Source organism: Melanostigma gelatinosum (assembly GCF_949748355.1).
Source record: "Melanostigma gelatinosum genome assembly, chromosome: 3".
NCBI lineage: Eukaryota > Metazoa > Chordata > Actinopteri > Perciformes > Zoarcidae > Melanostigma > Melanostigma gelatinosum.
Window position 1 is genome coordinate 6,903,825 of NC_136636.1, and position 12,241 is coordinate 6,916,065.

The 12,241-nt window shown below is 47.7% G+C and overlaps 1 protein-coding gene across 1 annotated transcript in view; it reads right to left on the bottom strand.

Annotated features, from left to right (window-relative positions):
• Window positions 1–231: 231 nt before the first annotated feature.
• Window positions 232–12,241, bottom strand: part of arhgap46a (Rho GTPase activating protein 46a) — a 31,208-nt gene continuing 19,198 nt past the window's right edge. The window contains 9 exon segments of the mRNA XM_079265643.1: window positions 232–1,722; window positions 2,576–2,745; window positions 3,034–3,125; window positions 4,660–4,859; window positions 5,142–5,215; window positions 7,343–7,435; window positions 7,690–8,350; window positions 10,326–11,621; window positions 11,623–11,800. Coding sequence (XP_079121769.1) covers window positions 1,528–1,722; window positions 2,576–2,745; window positions 3,034–3,125; window positions 4,660–4,859; window positions 5,142–5,215; window positions 7,343–7,435; window positions 7,690–8,350; window positions 10,326–11,621; window positions 11,623–11,800 — 2,959 coding nt within the window. The 3' untranslated portion in view covers window positions 232–1,527.

Sequence of the window (12,241 nt, forward strand, 5' to 3'; positions counted from 1 at the left end):
TTTAAGACCAAATCCAGATTATCTCACTGTTGTAGGCAGTCAGGAGAATATCCTACATTTTTGTGCATTTTTTTCAAGCTTTATTTCAGATTTTCTGTCATTTAATTCATGAAGAAATACTTTAATTCAGAATAGTCTTCACACGAGGCAGATGAAATGTTCTCTAGAGACCCTGCACACTATCTCTCCCCTCTGCAAACCACTATCAAAATAAACGCAAGGCATCCGATCTACAATTGAACAGATCTTTATTTATGGACAGTCATTCCATATTATCACAAGAATGTATGCAAACACACATATACACACACACGGAGAGTGGTTTGAATCCGTCCTATGTTCAAAAGGCAGGCGGTTACAGCAGAGAAATGAACAGTTAATTTCAAAAAAGAAAAACAGTTTTATTGCTCTTTACAGTGACGTTTAAGTTCACCCTTAACCTGGATCATTATAACACACTTAAGGAGAGTTAATACTATTTACACAGATTATTTACATATAGGCAAAGCCTGAGAACGGACACAAAAAGCTTGATCTACATTCTCGTAGCGCTCGACAGTTGAACAAGACTCCATTGTTAGTGTCGGGGTTTGTGGTCGATTCAATGTTCAGTCTGTGAGGGAGAACATGTACAGTTATCACATCCAACACCCGTTTTATTAGAAGACCTGAGCCAAAACACATACAGACCGCAAACAAAACAGAACACTAATCCAATTGAAAGATGTTTTTTTTATATATAGATAACAGAGAAAGAGTATCACCAGTTGAATTACCAACCTCCCACATCGCTATGACATGAACTGTAATTACAACTCTTCACTCGAGTGTTTCGAGTTGTAAAATCAAAGCACTTCCAAGATCATTTTCTTAGGAAATGGCCGTTACAAAGAGCTTTTCTGCACATCCTTCCAGTTTGTGCTTTGAAATGAAGGCTCAGTGCTCAGAGCGGCTTCTTGTGCCTCGTAAAATGAAATACGAGGAGACCGGCTATCAGCACGACTACTCGAAACAGCACAAGCTTATTAATAAGACGCCATTACAAGAGTTATTTTACTTTTTTCATATAAAATATTTTTCTGTACACGATTAAGGGAGGCTGTCTTTCTTACACGCTCAGACAGTCTCTCACACACACACACACACACACACACGCATGAATGAAACCAGAATGTCAACACTGCCGTCTTTAGGTTTATTGTGAATGCGGTTCCCGGTACTTCGGGAGGAAATACTCTAAAGACTCTCACAGTCGTTCTGTGAAACTGTAGCACGACCCATTCAGAGTAAATCTGTTTTCACATGCAGCGCTTACACTTTAAAGCCGTCGCTGTTGATTTTAGAATCAAAGAAACACAGTGAAAACCTAAAAGGTGATGTGTTTTGTCTCTCAGTGAGAAAGCTAAAGCGAGAACAAGCGGTCCAAAGTCTGAGCTGTTTTCACAGTGCTGGTGTTGTCATATCTCACCCAGAGAGTTTCCAGTGTGGTCTGAACCCAAACAGTGTTTGCGCTTGATTGTAAATGTGCTACACCACCCCTTCGATGAAACCCGTCTCCAGGTGAACGATCAGCATTCTCAGGAAGGACATCTCCTTGCGCGTGTTCTCGAAGATGATCCGCGGGTCGTCGGATTGGCACCGAAGGCAGTTGGGCGCCATCACCATGGCCAGGTTGTTCACATCCATCTTGGTCACAGCCACGTTGGACGGCTGAGCGAACACCTGGAGATAATCAGGACGGAGGGAGAGAGAGAGAGACAGCAATGAGCGAGGCTGATTGCACAGGCCGACCTCTGACCTGCAGCGAACAATGGATGAGTCACAATCAGTTAGAGCTCAGATATATTCCTGTTTTTAAAATCGGTTTAAAAGCTTGAGTTGAAGTTGAGTTTTAATATGTCTGTCGGAGTAATACACTTTCAGGGTAAAAGACTGAAGTACACAACAACATTGTACTCAAAGGGAATTCACAGTAGATATCCCCGGTCACCTAAAAGTACCAATGTAGGTTCTTGGCCGTTACTTTCTCCAGTAGCGGAAATGACTGACGGTGGAACAAACTGTGTGTCCTGTGTTGGTGGTAATTGCTCGGCTCGGAGGAAAACAGAAATCCAGCCGGTTGTATTCGCAACAGCGGTGCCAGCAATAATGCCAGTTGGAAACACCGGTGTGTAGGGGGGGTTAAAATGTTGTGGGTTTTCACTTTAAAAAATACGAAAACTAAAATCATTTGACCTCGAGTTTTAATCCCGATTGTCATGTTTCATTCGGTTTTAGTTGATTTGTTTATTACATTTTAGTTTAGTTCCTGAAGTATTTAATTTTTGTTGTTTTCGTTGGCAATAATGACCTTTCTTTCAGAGCTGAATATAATATTACAAATAGCTGTGTGTGTGTGTGTGTGTGTGTGTGTGTGTGGGTGTGTGAGTGAGAAAAGGTAACAAGGTGCTTGTTCTTTAAAATAAACTAAAGATGGAAACACAAGAAAACGACAGGTGCAAAATGTGGAATATGGACCCTGGTTGGGGTAAATGATGGGCTGTGTGCATACATCTTCGTCAACATGGTGGTTTACCTGCAGGAAGTGGATGAAGTAGCAGAGCACCAGCCTGTTGAGCTCCGGCAGGGACTGAACCACAGTGATGGCCGCCGCTGGGTCGTCACAGTTGCTGACGCACTGCTTGTAGAAGTTCATGGGGATGAGAGGCTCCTCCAGCTCCCGATACCACAGCTTCATCAGAGAGGCTGAACGAGACAAAAGGTACTCGATAAACACATCGTGAAAGACTGCGATTATTGTTCAGGGATTTTTTGGAGCTCGTTGAAAAATAGTATCCGTAGAAAACTGCATTAACTTTCTTTCTTTTTTTTTTAAATTGCTGCCTTCTGTGCTCAATCAGCAGAAAGGCAGAACTGGGTACACCTTAATATTGTCGTTGTGATATTCAACAAAGTATTGGCATATTTTCCTCATGTAGTGCCGCCCTAACACAGATGCACAATAACAAACAAGCCCAATACATCCTTCCTCACCAGGAACGTTGGGATCAGAGAGATTCTCTGGGATCCTCCACTGGTCTACTTGGAGCTTCAGCGCATTCACTTCATCGATGTCTCCCGGCACTCTGAAAATGTATTTTAAAAAAACAGTTAAACTCAGTGGCCACAAGAGGGACCTCTAGTTCCATCGTCACAGCTTCTCCATGCCCTTTGGCAAATCCGTTACTCATGCACACCCCATTGGCTTCAAATGTGGCATGGTGGCTGAAAGTACTCTGTTCTTTGTTTGCAGTACTTCTTTAAGAACGAAACAGAAAAACAAGAATAAGAATAACACGCGCCGCTCAGAACAGTCCCCGTGTAGGAGCTGTGAGTTTCACAGGGAGATCCGACACTTCTCTAAACAAGTCAAGATGTTACATTTGCTGGAGAAAACCCTTCACAAACACACGGCCGTGTAATTCCCACGTGCTTGTAAGCTTAAGCGGTAACGTAAACACACATTATGAAGTATCAAATGAAACAGTGCTGGTCTCAGGGCTGTGTTTGTTCTGCTGTGTGTACTGTACACACACTCTAAAATACAGTGATGCAGGAGACCTAGGGCTGGGCGATAAATCGATTTAATCGATTAATTCGAATGTGTGCTTTAAGGCGATGTGTTTTATTGAAAATCGAGAAAATCGCCCCCACCCCTCCCCCCCGTTGGGTTCCCGTAGTTGAGTGCGCGCGCATTGTTTACAAACGAAAACAATGGCGGCCAGCAGTGAAGCTCTCGTTCTTAAGAGAGGGAAGAATGTGTCTTCGGTGGTCTGGAAATGGTTCGGGTTCGTGTCATCTGACACAGAACAAACAGCCTCAAACAGAGGCATGCCGCCGAGTGGGAGAAGTGTTGCGCCCTGAGGAGGGAGCAGGACCGCGGGAGCACAAGCGACGCTGTCTTCCTGGCAAAAAATATTTAGAAAAAACATGCACTACTGTTTAATACTGTTGGTTATGTTGTGAATGCACTTGATTTTGTTTACATGCACTTATTTACTGTGCAAAATATGTTATGTTGATGTTAGATCAGATGTTGCACTTTTGAAAATGTGAATGTTAAAGGGTCACATACATTTTATTTCATGCTGTGTTTGTATCAGTGTATTCAGTTAGAAAAGCTTACTGTAAAAAGTTACATTTGCACAGTTGTTTACAATGGAAGGCTACTATTTAATGCAATTTAATGTTATGTTTAATTTAATTTCATATTTAAATGATTCAGGCAAACAAAAGAGTGACCAAATACTTTTTGTATACTACAGGCACCTTTCTACAATGTTCAGGTTTTGTTTGCACTTTATTTTTATCAACCTACGAGGGAAAATCATCACAAAATAAAATAAAAATTTGTTTTCAACAGCTTCTGTCATCTGCAAAAATTTGTGGGGGAAAAAATCGATTTAAATCGTGAATCGGATTTTTTGTAAAATAATCGGAGATTTTTTTTTTAGGCCATATCGCCCAGCCCTAAGGAGACCACACGCACAGTTGTTTATGCACACTACAGTAAAGCACAATACAGTACATAGGTCCCCGTCTAACTCCCTTAACTCCTCCCCTCTCTCACGTTGCTCAAGTCGAGGCATGCAAGTTAGGAGTCAGTAAAGCCCGTCTTACCTGAAGATGCCCTCCGTCTGAGCCCCGCCCAGAGCCAGGACATACTGGGAAAGCTGAACCTGCACCCAGGGCAGTTTCCTGTCGGGGAAGAGCTCGCTCTGCCTCTCCATCACCTCCTCCAGAGAACTGCCAAACAGGGAGGGCGTGACGATGGCCCGCCTACTGTGGTCGATCTCCTCCAAGGTGGGCTTACGAAGACCCTGGAGGGGTGAGAGAGGTAAGGAAAGGAGAGAGATTTACTACCTGTGTGTGTGTCAGGGACTATGATACGAATCATGACTGTGTGTGCAGGTGCGCTACTATGACTGGGTCTGTGTTTATGTACCTGTGACCTGTGTCAGTGGGCCTGTAATTATGCGTCTCTGTGACGGTACCCAGGGTGACTCAGTTGCTGAATCGCAACTTTCAATCTGATGCGTCCTATTTTTCTAATGTGAACGTTTTTATATTTGACTCCCCTTTCGCTATTTCTTTCGGCTTACCTTTTTGCCTCCGGTGATCGCCACCTTCTGCAGTTTCCGATAGCAGAACTTGGAATATGTGCTGATGGGCAGACCTGTAGGTTGACAGAGGAGGAAAATTCGAGACTGAAAACAGAGTCTGCAAGAAACACTATGCACACTACCGTATGTTATGTCCTCAAAGGGCCCTATGCAACACCCTTAAGCATCAGGCATTACTGAACACACAATAATAAATTATTGAAATTCTTTCCCACAAACACGGAAAAAAAACGGGGTTTTTGGTTCCCACAGATGTCTCACAGCGTACGAGAGACAGGCGGTGGTAACTGGAGAGGCATGTTGACGGTGTGACTCTGGCATATGGGGATTAGTGCAGGCCCGGCTAAACTGTCAGGCTGAGGGAAGATTTACCGTACTACTGCTGTTGAACAAAAGCTTGAGAGACAGGATCCGGCCTGCACGTCCAATGCTCAGGTGATTCATCAGCGTACACAGACATGAAGTGCTCCGAAGACAACGAGAAGCACAGAGGCTCCCTGTCTGCTGTCTACCTGCCCTTTGTAGCTGCTGTGGGGTCCGGATCTATTTCGGAAGAGGAACGACGTGGTTTTTCAGAGTTGAAGGTGTCCTTCGTGAGACCTGATCTCTCCTGAAAACAGTTACGAGATACTGTACACTTCCAGCTCTCAAACAAGCAAAAAGCCAGCAGAAAACCCTGATTATTGGGTCATTGTGCACACATGAAAATCTTTCATTGCTGTGGTAACGCGGGTTCCCGTTCCCAGACTCTCCACTGTATCAGCTGCCTAAATCAGGGCCAGTGGTAAAAAAAAAATGCATACAGATGACACTTTCCGCCATCATGTTCTCTACAGCCCCAGATTTATGGCAAACAGGTGACTCCCGGTCACAACTGCTGCTAATCGAACAGAGTTTGACCATAATTATGTCTAATTAGACCTTGATCTTGGCAAAGATGGGCTATTTTTTCCCCCAAGGCTCCCAAGACAAGATGCTGTACACCCACTCGCAGAAAAGCAAGAGTGGGTGCAGTTGCTGCAGTGAGAGAGGGTTCAAACACTACCGGTGGTCTATATTTACATCAGGTTTGACGGCATGAAAACAACAACAACCAGGCAACCAATGCCCAGCAGACATAGGAGCTCATTAGGAGCTTGAGTGTACTGTACCAGGCTGAGAACAGCATGACACCTGTCTACACATGCACTTAACAACAACAACACAGAGCCATTAAAGGATGTCGACGAGACAACTTTAGTCTCATCTCGGGGATTGTTTATGAGACAAGTCTACACGAAACCGAGTGCAGGCCGAAGCCAGCGCTTTCCCGGGCCCCGAGCCCAAAGAAGTCCTTTTCCGAGCCAAGACCTGGTCTGTCCTGAAAAGAAGCCTCCACGTGACTCCCAATCCCACTGCTCACAGCTGCTCATTACTCTGGTCCTACACAATGGCCGTGTCCCAGCTCCTCCATCCATCAAGCAAACAGCAGCTCCCATTATGCTGTTTTTGCACACGCGAGACTTTATTTTTCTCCCCTCGCTGGCTTTCATCAAGATTCCTTTCTCTAAAAAAGACCTTCAGACTTAGTCAGAAACGTTCAGCGGGCTCTCTCTTTGACCTCTTAGTCAGTTGGAGTCTGAGTCACTGAAGTACAATGTGTGAGGCCACTGCTGTGGTGTCTGCAGTGAGATGATTGGGTTCCTCTCTGGTGACGTCACCACCAGAGCTGGCAGTGTGGGCCGCTCTAATGAGCGCACGGGCCGATGAGTAGGTATCCTTTTAAACGGCTGTGGGACATGCGAGTGGCAAGAGAGAGGCCACTAATATGACTCACAGTGTGGTCCATTGTGTGCACAGAGAACGTTCTAAATATTCTCATCCTACATATTCTTTTTTTCCAGCTCAGCTTTCTGTTAAACCCATTCATTGTGTCTGCAAGTACATCAGCATGTACCCATCTGACAAACTGCACAGAGTTGAATTTTCCATCCCACTCAGAGCGGTCACTCTACAGGGAGCGATACCGTAGATCTGTAATGGTTTCCACGGCTTAGACTAGAAGTATAAAAACATCTTTGGGAGTTCCTCCCCTGCCTACTTTGTGCTCTGTCAAACAGATACGCTTGTAAAAATGGGATCCAGTTGTTCTTAAAGCGATATTTTGTACCGACGACCAAGTAAATGAACACACGATTTACCTTCTTCCTCATCTGTACTCTGCTTCCTCTTCTTTCTGGACTTTGAATTCTTTTTCAGCTTTAGTTCTTGCTGCTCCAATATGAACTGAGTCACTGTACGAAACAGAAGAAAACACAAGACAGATAGTTAGACAAACAAGGCCGACAATCGGATCATTGGGCTCGTCAATACCAATACTGTGCTTTCTCTCATGATCATAATCACTCAATTAAATTACAATTCTGAATCAAAATGGAAAGGGTAATAAAATGCAAATGCAATTTAAACGTGAATCTCTCTGGCTTGCACAAACAATGCTGACTATCAAACAACGCAGGGAGGAACAGAAGAAAGAAAGTTGACCCACCCTCTTGCTCAGTCTGAGACTCACATTTCTTGTCGCTGGTGGGCTCCGTGTGTCTCTGGATGTAGCCCTCCAGGTAGCAGCGGAACTTGGGAGAGGGGGCGAAGAACGCCAAGCCGACGGCCATCAGCTCCCAGCCCGCCGCCAAGCTCCTTGGGGTGGCGTTGCTCGTGGTCTGCCTCACCAGCTGCACGTACAGCTCGTCCCGCAGCCCCGGCATGTCCCAGCACTTGGTGATGACGAGGAGGGCACAGTGGCGGCGGTCCAGACGCGAGGGCCTGTCTCCCATGTAGGCCTGCACCAGCTTGAACATCTCGCAGGCCTCCTTCCTGACGGCGCGGTTGCTGGTGACCAGCATGGGCTTTTTGATGGAGCCGCGGTTCCACGACAGCATGTTGGCGATGGAGACGCGGCGGCGGAACAGGCCTTGCGTGTGCATGTTGAGGTGCTTGCTGGCCCAGTCCTCCATGCCCGTGTCGGGAGGCGGGGGCTGCCGCAGGGTGGCGTAGCAGAGCTGGTAGGAGCTCGCTCTCCCTCCCGCCCCGTCACCTCCCTCCCTGTTGTCGTGGCTGGCAGGCCGGTGAGGGCCCAGAGAAGCCGTCCGCCCATCCACCATGCCTTTCTTCCGGCTCTCCAACTGAGCCTGCAGCTCAAGGGTGCCCTCCTGCAGGGGGGACAAGAGGTGGACATGAGATTGAGAAGAAGAGGAGACGGGGGGGGGGGGGGGGGGGTGGGGGGGGAGAGAGTCTTTACCTCTCCTACCCTCCAAAACCAGCGCTATGCTCGACACCTGCCTGCGATCCCCTGTGGTGGAGTTTAAGCCTCTGAGGAGCACCTCAAACTCCCTTAATAGAGGAAGACAGTAACCCAGATATGCTCTGCAAACAGCCAGGAACAACACCAAACCCGAGCCAGAATCTAAGCTCAACTGTACTAATGGGACATAAAACTCTTTGGCATGTCTTTTCCATGAGACCCTGATGTAATGAGGAGCTCACGAGTGAAAGACAAGCTGGACTTTTTGGTTTCTCAATGAAATGGAGCAGATTTGAGGTTTGGCTTTACAGCCGTACAAACTTCATGTTTTTTGTTTTTATAAAATGGGTGACAGAGGTCAACTCCAGAAGATCAAACGCAACAAAGCACATGTTTAACTATGGAATGGGAATGTAAACTTCTATTTTTGGTAAATTACACTCTTTAACAGATAGCTTCCAGATGTGAAAGCACAGGATGGTAATTCAGTCAAAATATGAACTGAGACAGTGAAACAGTGGAAAATGCTCACAACTTTTTGGGGGGAAATGGACGGTTTCAGGAGCAGACTTTGAACAAGCTAGTTCAAAAGGTCTTTCAGCAAGAACAGAATGTTCAAATATGGAAATATAGAGCCGCTCATACATAGCTCGTCATAATCTGTGAGCGAGTGTGTGTGTGTGTGATATAACAGCAGGTCTGAAGAACATTCCAGGACAGACTTAGGGGGCCCGCTCAGTGCTCCTTGGCTGTTGTCTAACATGCTTAAGCTACAGCGGTACCGATACGCCGTGGTACCAGCCTGCCTCCTCTTCCTTCCTCATCTCCCTGCCAAGCCTGGGCCATATGGGCCCCAGCGGCCCTCCTTCCTGACCGAGGGAAGCAGTGTCCTGAATCTCTCTGGCCTGGCGTGCTCCCCAGATGCCAAAAGCACAGAGCTGGCATGCGAGTACACAGTACCTGCAGTGCAAGGCAGATGGACGGTGGTAAGAGGATGACAGGTAATGCTGGGACTGTGGCCAGTCTAGTCAGCAGTACCCAGCCCGCCCACTGTCCTGGGGACATTCAGGGACTCAAGATTTGGAACGTAAAAAGGCATCACTCACAAAATGCTCAGTGTTCTCTTTAAAAGAGACAGATTAGCCTTACTGTGCTCATCCCACAGCTGCCTGTAGGACCAAACATTCATTATCATAGGTGCAGAGGTGAAGTGGGGCCGCTTCTAAAAACAACACAACAATGTTATATGGCTGTATGGGGTGTGATTCTGCTGCAAGAGGGGATTTGGAGATTAGAAGTAGCAGATCTTGAAACTGGCTCCACTTATTGCCACTTATGTAACCTTTCTTCCATCTTTGATCATGTGCCGCTTTAGTGAGGACCCTTGACGTGAAGATAAGCCGTCAACCGTGACCTCCACGTGTCCCTTTGTAGTTTCGTCAAACTATAACCAACTCTGTTGTGTTGTCTGATCTGCCCCCGTAGTCAAAAGGGATATTTATGATCAGTCACACAATCTGTCCATTCTTCTGCTTAACAGCTCTCTGAGAACCAGACACATTACACAATACAAAAGCAGCAGCTTAATATTCCCATAATACGCAGATGCTTTGACACATTGAGACTGAATTCTTCTCTAATCTGGAGAGACATCAGTAATCGGAGCACTTCTAAACCAAACAAGGCAGAATCCGAGCAAACCTGCTGAGGTAAACACACCACACAATAACACGGTCACAGTTGAGCTCTTAATCAGCCAGGAAAGTATCATAATATTGGAGTAGCTACGATGTGTTCTCCTACTTATTAACAACAACTTATTTTCTTTGTGTGTTTGCCTTACACACACACACACACACACACAGGACAACAAGAGGGGTTACCTGAGAGGGCGGCCCTGGGGTCTCTGGCGAGGACAGGCTGGCTTGGCTGTTCACACTCATCTCCAAGGTGTCCACCTTCTCAAAGGTCCTTTTCTGCCTCCCCGGTATCTCCAGAGGCGTCAGCGCCGGATTGCCGTGGTTGCCCGCCAAACTCAGAGACCGGGGCGCCCCGGGGAGGTCTTCCCGCGATGCGCACCTGCTGGCCGACCCGCCTCCTCCGTACCACCTGAGTGAGTCGGCGGGGGAGCGCGTCCGGGGTACGACAACCCCCCTCTCGCCCATTTCCGGGTCCAGCCCGGCTCTCACCTCCCTCATGGTGTTGGAGCGACTCACCACCTCCCTCATCTCGGCCATGAGCCTCTCGTTGAGGGCGCACAGCTCCCCGCTGCTGCCCACCGAGCCTGGCCTGCCTCCTGCAGCACCACCACCGGCTCCCACCCTCCTCCTGCTCTTCCTTCTCAGACTCGGAGAGGGGCCGGTGGAGTAACCGGAGTCTTGATAGTTTGCCGTGGGGGTTGCTGTGGGGGTTGAGGAGGGGAAGTCCTGCGAGGCCTGGCTGTTTTGCCTGCTGTGTCGTGCCTCCATGGCGCGCTGGACAGTGGCCTCAAGGACCCGCCAGTTCTGCTTCTTGTCCAGTGTACTTGGGCCCGGGGTCCCTGGCTCTCTGTCCCTCAACGGGCCTCGAGTCTGGGGCAAAGAGTGGGCCTGGGGCTGGGCCTGGGGCTGAGGCTGTGGCTGAGGCTGAGACTGGGTCAAGACAGGATCCTGCCTGGAGGTAGGGGAAGGGACACGTGTGGGTACAGGAGAGCCGGAGAGCAGTCCCTGTTTGGGGTCTACGTTGATCATGTGCTTGATGCACTCCAGACCAGCTGGGCTGTAGTCAGAGGCAGAGGGGTTCCTCTTGTGTCTGGACCCTGAATGAGAAGAACCAGGGTGCTGGAGCTGTCTGGGTTTCTGGAGGCTATGGGTAGGTGTCAGGCGAGACAGAGGGTGTCCGTTGTACAGGTGCGCCCCCTCTACCTCCATGTCTGTCGGGGGTTCATCATATATGGGACACTCTGTAACCGGCTCGTCATAGATTGGGGTTGTGCAACCATACTGGGGAGAGACGGGGCACGGTGTGCTGGTCTGTGACCTGTGAATGAGCGGACTGGGTTGGCTACCGTCTAACGACACCAAACAGAAGCTGCCATTGCTGGCTTTTCTCAGGTGATGGGCCTGACGTGTGTCGGTGGCCATTTTGTCAGAAGGGGCAGTTTTATATCCCTGGGTAGTGTTTGAGTGACCCCCACTGGGGCTTGCTGCCGGATGGGTGCAGGGTGAAGGTGTTGGCTTTGCCGTGTGCACTGTGCTGGAGGTGTTGCTGCTGCTGCTGCTGCGGGGCTGGGATGGGCTGGCTACGGCTCATGCTGTTCACCTTCACCAGCATGGCTGCCTTAGAACCAGGTGCAGGCTGCCATCTTTGAGAGGCATCCCTAAAAAGAGAGAAAACACAAGCAGAATGAGATTTGACATCAGAGAAAACAAAGTATATATATATATATATATATATATATATATATATATAGAGCCGAAATAAACAACCAAAGTCAACAGACAGTGCCATAAAAGCACTATTATCATATCCAATCATGTACAGGCACTGGCTATATTTCATCTGTTATAAAGAATCTAAAGCTGACAGGGCTGGAAAGTCAGCAGCAATCCACAAATTCTTCTCCAAACATTTCGCTGATCTCCAAAGACTTAACTCCATTTTTAGTCTGGCAGTCATAAAAGCCTTGTCAAACCCTTGAGACGAAAAAACTCCAGTGTGTGTTGTGCAAACCAAGTGCCTGAAAATACTGAGCACAGCACATCTCACTGAAGCTCATCCACGCGTCCAACATGTGGGACTGGGTCTGGAGAATATACAC